At 46.2% G+C, this 18,738-nt stretch overlaps 1 protein-coding gene across 1 annotated transcript in view; it reads left to right on the forward strand.

The window, feature by feature from the left end:
- Window positions 1–18,738, forward strand: part of CCT7 (chaperonin containing TCP1 subunit 7) — a 40,330-nt gene that overhangs the window by 9,099 nt on the left and 12,493 nt on the right. Inside the window, exons 2-4 of the mRNA XM_082243858.1 lie at window positions 9,818–9,971; window positions 11,937–12,043; window positions 15,375–15,500. Coding sequence (XP_082099984.1) covers window positions 9,818–9,971; window positions 11,937–12,043; window positions 15,375–15,500 — 387 coding nt within the window. The remainder of the gene's footprint in view (window positions 1–9,817; window positions 9,972–11,936; window positions 12,044–15,374; window positions 15,501–18,738) is intronic.

Here is an 18,738-nt window from a genome sequence, read left to right on the forward strand (position 1 = left end):
CGGCGGACGTCCCCTACCGCTCCTTGTAATGACAGCTGAGCGGCTTCTGAGCTGCATCGTTTGTCATTACAAGACAGCCGACCGTCGGCTATGGACGTCAGTACCAGGGTGATGCCTCTAGCTGCAGGCATCACTTCGGTACAAGCACTTTCCCGAAATATCGGTAACCCCAGGGGCCGATTCCGATATATTGGGGAAAGTGCAGATCGGCCCCCGATATATCGTGTTGCCGATAATCGGTCAATCTTTTCTCCAAAGCCCTAAAGCCTCGTACACGCGAAACGAATTTCCGCCGACCGGTCGTCCATCTTTTGTCCAGAGTGGTGTTTTGTTGGTTGCAATGTGCCTAGACTGCACACGAATTTTCTCGCCCAACAAAATTCTACTTCAGAAGTGATGTCATGTGTTGGATTGCTTTCTTTGTGTTCTTTCTTCTCTGAGCATGCCCAGTCTTGCTCATAAGATTTTTCCCTGTCGAAATCTGTACTGACTGCACGAAAAATGTTATAGTCTGCACACCAGATTTTTTTCGGCCGAAAAGTCGGAGTCGGAAGCATCATACTAACAAGCCGAAAATCGGCAGATCGGTCGATTCCCAGCCGAATTTCGACTCGTGTGTACGGGCCTTAAGTCCTGTGTCTTTCTGCTGCTCTGTTAGCATGACAACTTCTGAGAAGTTCTCCAACACGCTAAAAGCAGCTGGAAATTTGTGTCGGGGTGGGTGCATAGAACTAGATTAACAGAAAACTGGTCTAGTCACAGCACAGCTCTGCATGTTTCTTCCTTCCTCTACCTATCTGAAGTGGAGGTGTGTGCCTTTCCACCAATCAGCTATCACACAGTGTATGCCAAGACTCCACACCCACTGCATGAACAGGAAGAAAAAATTCTAACATGACGTTCACTTTCTAAACGGTGTATAAATCTGAAGGCAGCAGATATACAAATTTGAGTGATTTGTTTCATCTCTGTGTATCATCTGAGGCTGTCCACTTCACGGTATATGTGAGGGTTTACATCCACTTTAAATCCCCTTTCTCTAGCGCTCATCGACAGACGTAGTCCTCGGTGATACACCACCTTCGGGTTATGTTACCTCCGCAGGAGCAGGACTAGACAGGAAATTAAAAAGCTCTGGCCACACCCTAGGGGCAGTCCCAGAGGGTATATCCTCTCTCTCTCTGCCTCAGCAAATCAGTTATTTTCTGTCTAGTTAGGAGTAAGGACCTAGATACCTTGCTGGGATCTTAGGTCCTGGCAAGAAATTTTTTTCTAAAAGGATTTTTGGACAGCTTTTTTTCTCCAGTGTTCCTGTGAGATCTTCAAGCAAGAAAGCTGAACTGGGCGACGGGCTGGATGTTGAGATCCGGTGGTCACCCCAGTTCAGCCTACGAGCGCGTGCAGGCCATAGCTCCGCGCTGAGTCGGCCGCGACAAAGTCCCATTAAAGGACTGAACCCGCGAGTTAAACGTCTCGCTGAAACGCCAAAGACCATGAGTCACGGCGTCTGTATCGGTCGACAGCCCTCCCGCCCCGGTGGAGAGGGGTACTGTCAGGAGTTGGTGCCCGCCTGGTTCCGGTATGGTGAGTAGTATGTTCCCCCTGTTTTCCCTGACGGGTTTTGTGGTGAACGCGGGCCCCTCTCTGTATGGTAAGAAAGAGTTTCTTTCTATCCTATAACATGTCACAAATCCTCCTACTTTGAGTGTGATTTTATGTGTGCAAAAGCCAGGAGACTTGGTTTGGGAGCTAACAATCTATTGTATACATGTTTCAAAGATGTAATCTGTGGCATTCTGGGAATCTTATGGGTTAAGTATAAGCTACCTACCAGTCAGAAGCCATGGACATGTAGACTGCCTTCCAAGTCAGATCTCCAGCTAATAGCAGGCCTCCCGAACGGCCATGCGGTCCGCCAGGGCCGGTACCGCCAAACACGCCATATCCCCATGCAGAGAGAGTGTTGTGTGCCTGCAGCACACCGCTAGTCAGCACAGGCCGCCGCCATGTTTTTTGCTGGATCGCACGAGCCGCCATTTTGGCGTAGCCTCGTGTCTCCAGCATGGGGGCGGCCATGTTTTAGGTGATTCTACACCTCGTGGAGCTTGGGGGAGGCGCCGGAAGGCGTACAGAGGGGCGGAGCCGCCTCCTTTCTTCCTGGGCAGCCAGCCAAAAGACTTCCTGTTTGTCTAAGACAGCGCTGTATGCTGTTGCAGTTCAACTCTGAACATCAAGTGGTGAGCCTGGGGGTCTATCTCTCTCTCTCTCGATCGATAGGGATCCCTAGCAGGTAACACTAAGGGGTTTTTTGTGGCGCTGAGGGTCAAAAAAAAAAAAAAAGTTTTTCTTTACTTTGAATTATATCATCCAGGAAGTAACTGGAGTTATTATGGACCCTGCCACACAGATTCCCCCACCTGTTTCCCTCGAGGGGGCCTCGGGACCCGCCGATGTACAGAGTATAGAGTCATTTACAGCAATTTTGGAGTCTATGGTGGCTCGGGTGGAGGCGGCCTGTCAGGGACGGGGGTCAAGGAAGCGACCCCCGCCTACCCCTATACTATCTGACACCTCTGACTCTGATTCAGAGATGGTCACTGCAGTTGCAGGTTCCTCTGCAAGGGCTGCTATCCCAGGTAAAGCCCCCTCAGACAGTGAGGAGGACGCTTCTTCTCCTGCTATAATTCAGGAAGAAGCATTGGTGGACGCACTAGTTGTGGCAGTGCAAGAAACCTTAAAACTTGAGGCTTTACCGGCAGAGGCAACTGAAACAGAGAGGCCTTTTGGGACTAATAAGCCCATCAAGACGGCGAAGGCTTTTCCTGTACCTAAATGTTTTGGAAATCAGATTAAAGGAGAATGGGAACATTCTAAACGTACCTTTACTATTTCCAAGCGTATTGCTAGACGCTATCCGTTTGAGGAATCCATCATTAAGAAATGGACGGTACCACCAGTCGTGGATCCGCCTATTTCCAGGCTGAATAAAGCCACGGTTATTCCAGTGGAGGACACTTCGTCCTTTAAGGATCCGGTGGATCGAAAGATAGAAGCGGAGTCCCGCACTATCTTTTCTCTGATAGGGTCAGCATTTAGACCAGTAATTGTTATTGGTCTAGTTTCCCAGACACTTACAGAATGGGCGAAGATGGTACGCCAAGATCTTAGGGGAAAAGATATTCCCCAGGAGACATCTGATTTGATAGAACAGATCATACAAGGGCTACGGTTTATCTGTGACGCAGCCTTGGACACTACTCCCTTGTTAGGGCATGCATCTAAGTTAGCAGTGATCCTCAGACGTGTGCTGTGGTTAAAATGCTGGTCAGCTGACCTAGGTTCCAAAAAGACTTTGACCAATCTCCCGTTCCAGGGGAATCGTCTATTTGGAGCCAACCTAGATGAAATCATTAAGGATGCCACCGGGGGCAAGAGTACTTTTTTACCACAGGCTGCAAAAGCTAAGGAACCTCGCAACAAGCGAGGACCTTTCTTTACCGCCCATAAAGGACGCCCGGCTGGTACTTCCGGGAAAGGCAAGACTCCTCCAGGAGGGTTCAAGAAGGGCTGGTCGGACAAGCAGAGGACCAACCCAGCCAAACCCGAAGTAAAGGAGTACACAGCCTGAAGGTGCGCCCCCACCCAATTTCAGGGTGGGGGGACGTTTTCACCGGTATTTAGGACATTAGATCGAGCATCAACCACTACTACCGGTGCGATTCTTCCCTTCCAACATTTAAGTACAGGAAGCGGTAGTTACCGTTCCCTGTATAGATCTTTTCCTTTACCTTTTCCTAAGATTAGTCCCGATACCTCACAGGAATCGGATCTGATTGACCAGATAGGCCAAGTAGCCTCTAGTCGGGTGACTTCGGTCCCTGAGGTTCAACCAGAAAAGATCACCTTGCCTGATAACTATCAGGTATCTGATAAATGTGTGGGAACAGAAAACGACCAGACTTTCTCGGATGGTCGGGGCCAGATAGCTCTAGGGACGCCTGGTTCAGATCCAATCAGCGCCAGTGGTCCTAGAAATTCTAGGCTGGCCTCTTCAAGCCGGCCTGGCCGACTTGGACAGGTTAGTCGCAGACATTCCGTGGGAACTTCGTCTCAGGGAGTGTCTGTAGTCTCAAGGACCTATTTACCTTCGTGCTTTACAGTCGCTGGTTTTAATGGCCTGGCCATTGAGACCCAAGTACTGAAGGACAGAGGTTTGTCTACTTCTGTCATTCCTACCCTTATTAAAGCAAGGAAAGCGACTTCCAGCAAAGTCTATTATCACACATGGAAGACTTATATTGCGTGGTGCGAATCTTTAGGATTTCCTCCACGTACCTATTCGGTGTCTCGAATATTGGCCTTTTTGCAACAAGGGGTTGAGCAGAAGCTAGCCTTGAGCACCATCAAGGGTCAAGTTTCAGCATTAGCAATCTTCTTTCAGAAACCTTTAGCTACCAAATCCTTGGTGCGGAATTTCATCCAGGGGGTGCGGCACCTGGCTCCTCCAGTCCGCGCGCCCTTACCGCCCTGGGATCTTAATTTGGTTTTGTCGGTTCTACAGAAACCTCCCTTTGAAAACATCAGGGAGATTCCCTTGCTTACTTTATCCCAGAAGGTGGCCTTCTTGGTGGCTATTACTTCTGCTCGCAGGGTGTCAGAACTGGCTGCATTATCATGCCAGTCCCCATACCTAGTGATTCATAGGGATAAGGTAGTACTTCATCCTAAGCCATCTTTTCTTCCTAAGGTGGTTTCAGATTTTCATCTGAATGAAGATATTGTACTACCTTCCTTGTGTCCTCAGCCCAAGCATCATCGGGAACATGCGTTGCATTCCTTGGATGTGGTTCGGGCAATCAGGGTATACCTGAAAGCTACGGAATCATTCCGTAAGACGGATTCACTTTTTGTGATCACGGATGGCCCCAGAAAGGGTTTGCCTGCATCTGCCGCGACCATTGCCAAATGGATTAGACAAACGGTGGTACAGGCTTATTCTATTAAGGGTCAGAGTCCTCCGTTCCCTGTTAGGGCGCACTCCACTCGAGCGCTCAGTACTTCCTGGGCCTTTCGCCATCAGGCGTCAGTGGTCCAGGTATGTAAGGCGGCCACTTGGTCGTCGGTACATACCTTTACTAAATTCTATAAAATTGATGTGACGGCATCGGCGGATGCCTCATTTGGCCGCAAGGTTTTGCAGGCCGCAATTTGAGGAGACCGGTGGTCTACCTCGAGGGTTTTTTTCTGTTTGAAAAATTTTTTTTTTTTGTTGAGTCTCATCATTAAGGATGAGCATTGTAAACTTCTAGTTGGCACCGGTTGGGCCTTTTAGATTGGGATTTGATTTCCATTTTCCCACCCCTCAGTTGTGATACTGCTCTGGGACGTCCCGAAGGTGGTGTATCACCGAGGACTACGTCTGTCAATGAGCGCTAGAGAAAAATGGATTTTTGTAAAATCTTACCGTAAAATCCTTTTCTCTTAGCTCATCGACAGACGTAGTCCCCGCCCCTCTGTTTTGGAGTTGGGTTGGGTTAAATTCTCTAAGCACTGCTTTTTCACATAACTGATTTGCTGAGGCAGAGAGAGAGAGGATATACCCTCTGGGACTGCCCCTAGGGTGTGGCCAGAGCTTTTTAATTTCCTGTCTAGTCCTGCTCCTGCGGAGGTAACATAACCCGAAGGTGGTGTATCACCGAGGACTACGTCTGTCGATGAGCGCTAGAGAAAAGGATTTTACGGTAAGATTTTACAAAAATCCATTTTTCTTCCCCATTCTGATGCTCGGTCTGAACTTCAGCAAGTCGTCTTCACCACAACTAGATGCCTAAATGCATTGAGTTGCTGCCATATGATTGGCTGCTTAGAAATTTGTTACCAAGCAATTGGCCGGTGGGTCTCTCTCTCGTCCTGATGCCTGGGCTGCCGTCCGAATGGTCTTTGCGCACGTCCACTGTCGCCCCCCTCGCTATATATCCCGGGCTCTTTTTGCCCATCTGTAGACCTGAGAACAGCATAGCATGTGCCGGCGGATGGAGGGGGCGAGAGGAGAGCGGACACACATCCGCTCTCCTCCACTGCTTTTCTTTTTTTTTTTTTTTTTTTTTTTTTAATTTCTTTATTTAGGGGAATGCTTGAAATGGAGGCATTAGCAATTAGACATATGCCGGTTTTCGGTAATTCGATATATTGCGGTATTGCATAGTCACGGTATTGTTATTGTGGCATTTTTAAAATACCGAGTTTATCTGCTCCTGGGTCTCACTTGTGAATTGATACATTTCAGTGAGCTGGATGACTCATTCACTCACACAGCTAAGCCTTTCAGCATCAGTCTGCCAGTAACTATAAACAAAAATGATTACATTGTATCTTTTCCTTCCCTCTGCCAGGGAGAAAGGAAGTTTAACCTCTTAAAGACTGGACCTTTTTCTGACACTTGTTGCTTGCAAGTTAAAATCAGTTTTTTTTTGCTAGAAAAGTACTCAGAACCCCCAAACATTTTATATATTTTTTTAGCAGAGACCCTACAGAAAAAAATGGCGATTGTTGTAATATTTTATGTCACACTGTATTTGCGCAGCAGTCTTTCAAACGCAATTAATAGACTTTAATGAATAAAAAAAAAAAAAAAAAACGTAACAGTAAAGTTATCCCAATTTTTTTTTTTTTTGTTACACAGAGAATCGTGATCTTTATTCCAAGCTAAAAAATCGTGATTCTCATTTTGGCCAGAATCGTGCAGCTCTATATAATAATAATAATAATAATAATAATAATAATTTATAGATAAAAACACCGGTCCTCCTGCAGGTTTAACCAATTAATGACTTTACTATTGCTTTAGGCCTGGTTCACATGTATGCGGGTTGGGGGCCCACATTTGCACAGGCATAGCAGCCCATTGATGTGAATGGGCTTGAGCTGCTATGCCTGCGTTTTCAGCTGAAAAAAGGTGCATGCAGAATTTAAAAAAATGCAGTGGCCATGAAATCCATCCTTCTTTTGCACCATGCGACTTACCTGCCGTTGCTGCACACGCAAACTGTTTTTAAATGCCGTGCCCACGTATACAAAAAATGCAGAAAGCTTGCCAGAGCAGGAACTGCAGGTTAGTCGCATGGTGCAAAAGCAGGATGGATTTCAAGGCCACTGAATTTTAAAAAAATGCTGCATGCACCTTTTTTCTGCGGAAAATGAGGGCATAGCAGCCCGTTCAAATCAATGGGCTGCTATGCCTGTGCAAATGTGAACCGCCAACCCGCATACATGTGAACCGCCAACCCGCATACATGTGAACCGCCAACCCGCATACATGTGAACCGCCAACCCGCATACATGTGAACCGCCAACCCGCATACATGTGAACCACCAACCCGCATACATGTGAACCAGGCCTAAAGCAATAGTAAAGTAATTTATAAACAACACCTCCTTCAGGTTTAACCACTTCTTGACCACAAGGATTTGCCCTCTTAATGACCAGGCCATAGGATCGGAGCCGAGCGCCAGGACCAGTTATCACCAGTTAGGCCAGACACTGCTTGATGACCTATTTTAGGCCTGGTTCACAGAGTCTGTACTGACTGACTATATAATAATGTGCATAAGTGAACCAAAGCCCCTAAATTCAGCAATGAAATTGAAGTGAGGTGGAAATTTAATAATTTAAATTTAATAATAGAATACCGTGATAATACCGTATACCGTGGCAAAACCTTAATCAATTAATCGCAGCATGAAAATCTGATACCGTCACAAGCCTATTAGCAATACATGGCATCATCGTCCTGAGGTCAGGATGGTACATATGGCATCATCGTCCTGAGGTCAGGATGGTACATATGGCATCATCGTCCTGAGGTCAGGATGGTACATAATAAACATTACACAAAAAAATAAATAAAAGGGTGAGACCTATTAATCGCAATCTATACCAACTGTCTTTCGGTTAGCAAAGCATAACTAGCCATACAAAGTATTGCCATATAATAGACAGTGCTAGAGGGAGACCGTTCTGTATGGGCTAATGGCGCTTTTCCACTGCATGGAACCGAACGGTTCGGCTCGCTTTTGTGCTTTTCCACTGCATGGTACCGCATGGTACAGTGTAGGAACTGTTCGGTACGGCGGCGCTTTTCCACAGCATGGAACCGAACGGTACGGCTCTCAAAAACAGTACCACCTCGACTGTGGTTCCAAAAGGTTCCATACCCGGTACCATATCCCACAATCCTTTGCATGCAGTCACTACTCGGGCCAAGCAGGGCCGAGTAGAGCCGAGCCGGTACTTGCAGTGGAAAAGTGCCATAAGTGAGAGGAGGAAGACCCCCCCCCCCCCCCTTCAATGATCTTTTAATGTCAGCAAGGTTTTCCTTTTGTTTGTGTATTGGGAATGTGGATTGCCCTGTCTCATTGTAAGTGCTAATGACCTCCCATTGTTCTGTGTCTGGCTATTGTGTACATTGATTGCCCCCTGGGGGCCTCTGTCTCATTGCACATGGCAGTCCTTCTGGTCAAGCTATCTGACCAATCCCTGCTGACTCATTTTCAAGTCCTCATTTGCATGGCTAAGGAGGACCTGAAGGGGAACTGCAGGTACTTTACAATTGACCAATAGGAAAGCGGTTGTTGGGGGCGGGATGTTCCAAATTCTGTATATAGTCTTGTTCAATAAAGTTGTTTTGAGTTCCTTCACCCTCAATCTAGAGTTCTGTCTCTTATTGGGGGAATCTGCTGCAAGGGATTGCTATGGTCTTCCATACTCCCTTGGATAATCACTGAGCTCTTGTAAGAGCTTGTGTAAGAGCTTGTTCGTGCTGCACTCTCTGGGGAAAGAGAGGTTCACCCACGGGAACCTGGAGCCTTGTCGTAGGTCCAGGGTGGGTAGGAGATGCCAAGACCCTAACAAAGCTGCGGCGGTTCGTGGAGTCTGTGAAGTGCTTACGGTGTCTGGTGGAGTGCTTGGAGCCCTCGGGAAGCACTAGGAGCATCTGGCAACTGAGGTACTCGCTCAGGGGTGCCTTGATCCGTTACAGCATCTATCTCTTGTAGTAAAGCAAATCTCCTGAGCTCAAGTAGAATATGACGGAGAGGAGAGAGATGCACTTCAGACTCAGGTGGAAAAAAGCCAATGGTCTTGCTGCCCCCCTCAAGATCAAGGGTATCCAGAACCAACTGAGAGAAAAGACAAAAGAAAAAGGGGCGCACCGACCTAGTGCATCACCACTAAAACCATTTATTAAAAAGTATACAATATACTCACAAAACAGGTGTGATAATACACACATCAACATTGCATATACAATCTCCAAGGTCCCATACGTAGCAAATTGGCATGCAGAGTGTCACATGGGGCTGCTGTGGCTGGTCTGACGCGTTTCAGGGGCGAACCCCCTTCCTCAGAGCCAGAAAAATTGCTGCTGGGCCACACTTCGGAAGGCCAAGGAATAAATGGGAGCTGGCCAAACGCGTCAGCCCAGCCACAGCAGCCCCATGCGACACTCTGCATGCCAATTTGCTACGTATGGGACCTTGGAGATTGTATATGTAATGTTGATGTGTGTATTATCACACCTGCTTTGTGAGTATAATGTATACTTTTAATATTTTAATAAATGGTTTTAGTGGTGGTGCACTAGGTCTGTGCGCCCCCTTTTTTCTTTTGTCTTTTTTCGCATCTATCTCTTGGTCGGCATTGGAACCCACTGACCTCTCAACCCTAATGTAATGATAACTGCACACTAGACATTCTTACCAGATGGTTTGTGCATCCTCCTTGGAATGTTTCCCTCATTGCTGTGTTTTTCTCTTACAGCCCACACCTGTTATCCTGCTGAAGGAGGGCACAGACACCTCGCAGGGGGTGCCGCAGCTCGCCAGCAACATTAATGCCTGCCAGGTGATCGCCGAAGCCGTTCGCACCACCCTGGGCCCCCGCGGCATGGACAAACTCATCGTAGATGACCGAGGTGAGCCAGGAACAGAGCCTGGAACTATGGCAGGGAGATGAGAGAATCCCGAGGGTGACTCGCCCCAGCCAACTGAAATATTCATTTTGGGTTCACATAATCTATTGGCTGAAGCATTAGGATGTTTTGCTGATACAGGACACGTGTGCAGATATTAATTGTTCAGTAAATAGAAGGTAATTTTATGGAAAACCAGCCTTACTTTCATCTTGTGAGTGCCAGTCTTCCGTGGTGTGACTAGGAGTGCCCACTCCCCCAGACTGACACCCTGCCGGCCCCTCCCACCAGTGTGGTTATGAGTAAGCGATCTCCAGTATCGTGAAATGCATCAACCTGTTGCATGTCCCCGTGATGTGCTGTCTGCATTTTATTTATGGTGAGGAATAAATGTATCAATTTTTTTTATTAAGTTCCTGAGTGCGGTCACTTTTTCTCTGACTGTGGAGCCCCTCCCACCAGCCATGATCTGACTGCATTGCTTAACCACTGGCCGACCGCAATACGTAAATAAATATATACGTTGCGGTTTGCAAGTGGTTTACCTGTGTTATGGCTGAAGTGATCAGCCTTTTTTTTTTCACCCAGCATCTGGCTTTATCGTGAAAGCTGTCTGAGCAGCTAATTAGCTGCTGGATTGCTTTCAGAAGCAGCGGGAGGGGACGTCCCCCAACAGCCTCCCACCGGTGTTTCTGGCATACCGTTTCTGCCGCTTCACCTGAGAAACGATCCGACGGTGCATCTGGCTGCTCCCATAGGCAATCAAGTGGATAGTCTTTGATCGACTCTATGGCCTTGACAAAGTGTCAAAAGTGTCCGATAATCAGCCGCAGTTATGCTATACACCAGGGATCTCCAAACTTCGGCCCTCCAGCTGTTGCGGAACTACACATCCCATGAGGCATTGTAAAACTCTGACATTCACAGACATGACAAGGCATGATGAGAATTCTAGTTCCTGAACAACTGGACGGCCATAGTTTGGAGACCCCTGCTATATCTCTCTATATATATATATATATATTACTGATTGCCTCCATTACTAGTAAAAAAAAAAACTTGTATGTATCCCATAGTTTGTAGACACTATGTTCCCGTAAACCAATCAATATATGCTTATTGGGATTTTTTTTTACCAAAAACATAGCCGAATAAATATTGGTCTAAATTTTAGGGAGAAATAAAACATTTTTTATTGTAAATGTTTTATAACCAAAAAATAATTATATATATAATAATATATAATTATTTTTTTTTTATAGCGCAAAAAATAACACAGAGGTGATCAAATACCACCAAAAGAAACTTCTATTTCTGGGGGGGGGGGGAAAAGAATTATATAAATTGTATTTGGGCACAGTGTTGCATTAATGCGCAATTGTCAAAGTAACGCAGTGCCGTATCCCAAAAAATGGCCTGGCCACGAAGGGTACATCTTCCGGAGGACAAGTAGTTAAAAACTGGTTAGCATGGTGATGACGGGGGGAGGTTGGCACCAGGAGGGTAAAATATAAGCAGAATAAACTTCAGCTTTTAAAGTGTAGGTTCACCCGTTCACAAAAAAATGAAAAGGTGATCGAACACCCTGACCGCCCCCCCTGGTCCCCACTCAGCTTGCTTCCTTGGGTAAGCCAGCACGTGACCAATCAGAATCGCTCTGATCTGTCCTAGAAACCCTAATGAAATGAGGGAGAAGCAGGGCTTTCAAATCCCCAGGCAGCTAAGCAACCATGGAGGTAAGTACCAGGAGGAGGTTGGGGGTTTAGAATGTACACTTTTTTTTATTCTTTTTGAAAAGGTGCAAGTTTATTCCCACTTTAAAAAAAAAAAAATGTTTGCATGAAACACTTCTCCGAAAAGCAGAAGGAGAATTTTTTAAAAGTGATTTAATAGGCAAAAATATCTTCCTTTCATAGTTATTTGTATCGGATGCGGCTGCCATATTTGAACACGCTGATTTTATTTTAGGTAAAGCCACTATATCCAACGATGGTGCCACCATTCTGAAACTCCTGGACGTGGTACATCCCGCTGCCAAGACCCTGGTGGATATCGCCAAGTCACAGGACGCCGAGGTAAAAAAAAACTTGTGATGAATCCTTATGAATGAATGAATCCCTTTTTTTTTTTTTTTTTTTTTTTTTTTGTAATCGGTTTATTAGCGTGCTCTAGCGATTCCCTCTCCCTGTCCTGTCAACCCCCCAACACACACACACACACTATATACTTTTATATGGCTTCTCCTGTTTGAAGCTGAAATATGGAGGCTTTCCTTGTGTCTCTGTGCTAATGATCAGCTGGCTTCAGTTCTTTTAACCACTTGCCGACCGCCGCAAGTACATATACTGCGGCGGTCAGCCCCGTGCAGGCAAAGTGACGTATGGGTACGTCACTCGCTTGCAAGCCAATAGGGGGCGAGTGACCGGCGGCTCCGATGTCCGCCGGTCACTCGCGATCTCCCGCTGGAGAGGGAGGAAGGCAGACGGCTGATGTAAACAAAGCCGTCTGTCATTCTCCCTGATGTAACTGCAGAGATCATACGATTCTACATGATTGTATGTCTCTGTGGTTACATCAAAAGCCACGTCCCTTGACAGTTAGAAGCACTCCCCTAGGGACACACTTGACCCTTTGGGGCTCTTTAACCACTTGCCGACTGCCTAACGCCGATCTACGTCGGCAGTCAGCCCCTCACAGGCAAAGTGACGTAGGGCTACGTCACTAGCTTGTGAGGGTCTAGGGAGCGAGCGCGCGCCCCCGCTCCCGCGTGGTCACGGACCCCCCCCCGCGCATGTGACCAGCGGACCCGATGTCCGCCGGTCACTCGGCGATCGGCGGGGGAGAGGGAGAATGTCAGGCAGCTTGTGTAAACAAGCCACCTGTCATTCTCCTCGCTGTAAAGACACTGATCAAACGGATCTAGTATGTAGATCCGTTGATCAGTGTCCTTACAGCTCAAGCCACAGCCAATCACAGTAGAAAGCACGCCCCTAGGGACACACACAGCCCCTCCCTTCCAAATAAAGTTAACCCCTTCACAACCAGTGTATTTTTACAGTAACAGTGCATATGTATAGCACTGATTACTGTAGAAATGTCACTGGTAACCCCAAAAGTGTCACAAATGTCAGTCAAGGGTCCGATCTGTCCGCCCCAATGTCGCAGTACCGCAAAAAAAATCGCAGATCGCCGCCATTACGCGTTAAAAAAAAAAAAAATGACAAAAATCTTTCCCTTTGTTAGTAAACGCGATAACTTTTGCGCAAACCAATCAAAATACGCTTTTTGCGATTTTTTTTTTTTTTTTTTTTTTTTTTTTTTTTTTTTTTTTGCCAAACATATGTAGCATAAAACAAATTGGCCGAAAATTTTAAAAAAATTTGATTTTTACTTTTTTTTTTGGGGGGGAATTTCATATAAAAAAAATGTGAAAAATATTGTTATTTTTGCAAAATTGACGCTCTTTTTTTGTTTATAGCGCATGATCAAAAAATCGCACAGGTGATCAAATACCACCAAAAGAAAGCTCTGTTTGTGGGAAAAAAAGGACGTCAAATTCGTTTAGGTACAGCGTCGCACGACCGCGCAATTGTCCGTTAAATTCACGCAGTGCCGAATCGCAAAATACCCCCTGGTCAGGAAGGGGGTAAATTCTTCCGGGGCTTAAGTGGTTAACACGGTCCGCCTCCGTAGGCGGATCCGTGCTTCTCAGCGGGGATCGGTCCGCCGATCCCCACTGAGCCGGCGGATGACAGCTCCGTCTCCGCTTGCAGTGCGGAGAGGGAGGTGTCACCGCCCCCGCTGCTCTCTATGGGGGATCGGATTAGAGCGGACCGCCGGTCCGCTCTCATCCGATTCCATCCGATCCCCAGGACGGATGGAAAATAGGGTTTCCATCCATCCGGATTTCACGGACAGGATCGGATGCGGGTGTCAGCAGACATGTCACCGCTGACATCTGCTTCTCCATAGGGCTGAATGGGGCATCCGATCAGATCCGCCTAAAAAACTGACAGGCTGATCTGATCAGAACACCCGTATGAGAGAGCCCTTGCTCTCTAATAAAGTTAACCCCTTCCCTGCCAGTGTCATTATTACAGTAACAGTGCATATGTATAGCACTGATTACTGCAGTAATGTCACTGGTACCCCCAAAAGTGTCAAAAATGTCAGTCAGGGGTCCGATCTGTCTGCCGCAAAGTCGCAGTCCCACAAAAAACAAAATCGCAGATCGCCGCCATTACTAGTTAAAAAAAAAAAAAAAACAATAAAAATGACAAAAATCTTTCCCGTAGTTAGTAAACGCAATAACTAACTTTTGCGGAAACCAATCAAAATAAGCTTATTGCAATTTTTTTTTTTTTTTTTTTTTTACCAAAAATATGTAGCAAAAAACAAATTGGCCTAAAATGTTAAATTTTGATTTTTTTTTTTAGTTGGGGGGGGGGGGGAATTTCATATAAAAAAAAAAAATGTGAACAATATTGTTATTTTTTCAAAATTGTTGCTCCTTCTTTTTTTTTTTTTTTTTTGTTTTTTTTTTTGTTTATAGCGCAAAAAGTAAAAATCGCAGAGGTGATCAAATACCACCAAAAGAAAGCTCTGTTTGTGGGGAAAAAAAGGACATCAATTTAATTTGGGTACACGACCACGCAATTGTCCGTTAAAGTAACGCAGTGCCGAATCACAAAATATGGCCTGGTCAGGAATGGGGTAAAATCTTCCGGTCTTAAAGCGGTTAAAAATACGCTCATTGAGAATTTTTTTGTCGAAGACATGTAGCTTAATACATTTTGGCCTAAATATGACAAAAATTGAATATATTGGATATTTTTTAACTGTCAAAGTAGAAAAATATTGTTGTTTTTTCTAAATTTTCGCTCTTTTTTTATTAATATCGCAAAAAATGAAAAGCGCAGAGGTGATCAAATACCACCAAAAGAAAGCTCTGTTTGTGGGGGAAAAAAGGACGTAAATTTCGTTTGGGTACGGCGTTGCATGACCGCGCAATTGTCAGTCACACAGTGCCAAGTTGGCCTGGACGTCAAGCCGGGAAATCCTCCGGTGGTTAATGAACCCGCTCCAGGCAGGCACATGCAGCGACTGGCTGGGGTTGCACAGGATCTCCGGCATCCACCTTCTCTCCCCTTCAGGCATAAGCTAGTTCTACTGATGCCGGGTTAGGTCATATGGGCATCCCCCCCCCCCGATGGGTTTCACCCAGTGGGTTTAACCATTGGATAAAGCTTTCAGCGGAGTGCAAAACAGATCAATGTGTTTGTTTCGGGATGAGGGAAGCTCATACATTGCTGATGTGAGAGTATCTTTGTAGCGGTGTCTATAGGCATTGTGAAGTGACTATTGTGGCCCCATAGTGGTTACTGAGATGTCTCCTTGTGTTTTCAGGTCGGCGATGGAACTACGTCTGTCACACTGATTGCTGCTGAGTTTCTGAAACAAGTGAAGAGCTATGTGGAGGAGGGGCTGCACCCGCAGGTCATCATCCGGGCATTCCGGACTGCGACACAACTAGTGAGTACCGGTCCTATCAGCCATACTGCAGTCTGAATAGAGAGTTTTACAGACAGCTAGATTTACCCCACAAGAGAATGGGTCCTTCTAGTAAAGCCATCACCATGTCCGAGGGCGCCATCACCATGTCCGAGGGCGCCATCACCATGTCCGAGGGCGCCATCACCATGTCCGAGGGCGCCATCACCATGTCCGAGGGCACATTATAAGGTTTTCTTGTAAGTAAGCCCCCCCCCCCCCGTGCACATCCTCATCAGGATTATCATATCTTTTTGGGCTCCTGAACCATTGATGTGGTGCCCGTGCTCCTTCTACAGCTCTAGGATTTCTACTTGACCTCCAGGTTTAAATGTAAAACATGTAAAAAAAAAAAAAAAAAAATTGTATAAATGTAACAAGCGGTATTTTTATGCTAGAAAATTACTTGGAGCCCCCAAACATTGTATATTTTTAAAGCAGAGGCCCCAGAGAATAAATTGGTGGGTGTTGCAATTTTTTATGTCTCGTTATTTGCGCAGTGGTTTTTCAAATGCAATTTTCCCCAGTCATCCTCCAGGACAGTCACATGAGAGATAGGCTCCACCTCCGGCAGGAAACACAAGCACACAAGTTTTAAAACAGGCTGTTCCTAGGCTGCCCCCCCCTCAGTTCTTGTGTTTCCTGCGTCCTGCAAACACCGGCACAAGAGGGGACAATTCCCCAGTTTGTTATTTTAGGTCTGGGAACAGGTTTTTTTTTACCCACGGCAGGCGTCCCTGGGTACCTCCTGCACCCCCCCCCCCCCGTGGTACAGCTGACAAGGCAGTCAGTCACAGGCTGTGGGGTGAAGGAGGAAAGAGGGGTGGGGGGGAAAAAAGGGTAAAACCACCCATCATCAGTATTCTGGAACCCGCAGAAACTCCCACTACTTTTTTGGGGGGGGGGACACAATGTTTTGCTCCTGCATATCCCACCAGCCTCGATCCTCGGTAGCTTGATGCAATTGTCAGGAGAAATGTCACCAGCACACCATGGTTCTCCAGAATGGCCTCTCCTGCCGGCAATTCAATCCAGTCACAGTGCTCACTGAAAATAATCCCCCTCTTCAATGCCCCCCCCCCCTCACAGATCCTTAGCGGCCCACCATGCTGACCCGCTTTCCCTCCGCCCTCTCCCGCTGGCTGCATCTGCTGCCCGGGAGATCGGTGGCTGTCAGGATGGAAAGCAGGGTGGCTGATAAACGTGTCGCCTTTCTTTCCTGAATGAACAGAACGCAGCACCAATCGCTTCTGTTCATTCATTACTGAAGTATAGTAAACTGTGTTTACTATACTTCAGTTTGTGAATGAATTGGAGTCTCTGTACAGTCTCCTATTCATTCACTTACAGTGTCTTCAGTCCCTTTCTCAGTCTCTAAAAAAGAGACATTTAGGGGTCTTTTTAGACACCTGATGTGTCTCCGTCCCAATTATTATTATTTTTTTTTTTTTTTAAATGAAAAACGATTTAAAAATTAAGTTGCAATAGTATAGTAATAAATATTACTCACTGCGCATATCCCTATTGGAAAAACACTGTGTTAAGGAAATGATATAGTATGTAGGTGCATCCACTATACGTGATTGGATTGCTGCTGTGGACAACCCGAAGGTGTAATGTATAAAATATTACCCACAGTGCATTTCCTGTTACAATAAATAGTGTAAATAGTATGGTGAGACAATATGTGGTCTCTTGATACCTCTATTGAATATTGTGTACTTTTGCTTATCTGTGGACTAAATTAAAGTGCAAGTGCTGTGTTAATGTGACTATATAACAATCAGTGCAGCAAATTAATATATGTACACATAAATATGACACAATAAATAATCCAATATTACTGAAAAGTAAAAAATTGCAAAAATATATCTTGAATGCAATAATGTGCAAAGTAGGAGAAGTTCAAAGAGTTATAAGGTGCAAAAAGTGATGTCCATGTAGTCCAAATAATTTATGATGGTTATCCCAACTGGGTAAGCTAGCTTCAATGACGATGTTCCAAAATAACACTTTGTGCAATAGTGGTGACACCCTCTGTGCTCCTGTGTTTGGTGAAATAAGAAATGCAAACTCACCAGATGGTGTTGACCCCCAGTACCTTACGGTAAGTGGGTCAATAAGGCTTGTAGGTAGATGTCCAGCGGGGGTCCCAGCCGTCCGTGCCCGGGTGGTCCTGGATCCTCTTTATTAGTAGATTCCTATGACCGTGTTCACACCATCGACAATTTCACTTCAAGTAAAGAAGGAAAGAATCCACACTCCACCATCACAGGAGTGAGCTCTTTCTCTGATTCAAACACCATCACCTGCACTTTCCCTCCCTGACACAATAGCTCTGAGCTCAGATTGGGTGTGCCTGTCAGTTTTTTTGTTTTTTAGGCAGACCCGATGGAACCCTCTGACTTATGTCCATTTACACCTGCCTACATCCAATCCGCTAAAAACAGCTGGATGGGGGTCCATTCACCATCTGTATGGCATCTGTATTCCCCATCCGACCGCCTATAATGGAGAGCGGGTTGGGTTTGTGTCCATTCTGCATAAGTGGAGCAGATACGTCCCTACATTGACCCCTGCTGCCTCCATAAAGAGTACCTGTCACATGCCTATGTTGCCACAAGGAGGTTTTACATTCATTGTAACAGCAATAAAAGTTAACAACAAAAAAAATAAGGCTGCATTCACATGTCAGCTTATAATCGCGGGCAGAACCGCCGCGGTTCCGCCCACGATTCGGAGATTTATTGCAAATCGCGGGACGCCTAGCGTTGCCCGTTGATTTGCAATAGCCCCCCAAACGCCGAGCGATGTTGCCGCGATTTACGCCCGCCGAATCGCGGCAAAATCGCGGGACGCAATACGCTCCAAAGAAGTACAAGAGCTTCTTTGGAGCATATTGCGTCCCGCGATTTTGTTTGCGCGATGTTGCTGCGATTCGGCGGGCGTAAATCGCGGCAACATCGCTCGGCGTTTGGGGGGCTATTGCAAATCAACGGGCAACGCTAGGCGTCCCGCGATTTGCAATAAATCTCCGAATCACGGGCGGAACCGCGGCGGTTCTGCCCGCGATTATAAGCTGACATGTGAATGCAGCCTAAAGCAACAGGGTGTAAATAAAATTATTAATTAAAGAAAAAAAAAAAAAGGAAAGTGCCCTGTGCTAGTGTACAAAGGCGAATGCGTGCGTCGACGCAAATAGTGATCGTGAGGTATCGCG

The sequence above is a fragment of the Pelophylax lessonae genome, assembly GCF_965119305.1.
Source record: "Pelophylax lessonae genome assembly, chromosome: 1".
In the NCBI taxonomy this organism is placed as follows: domain Eukaryota; kingdom Metazoa; phylum Chordata; class Amphibia; order Anura; family Ranidae; genus Pelophylax; species Pelophylax lessonae.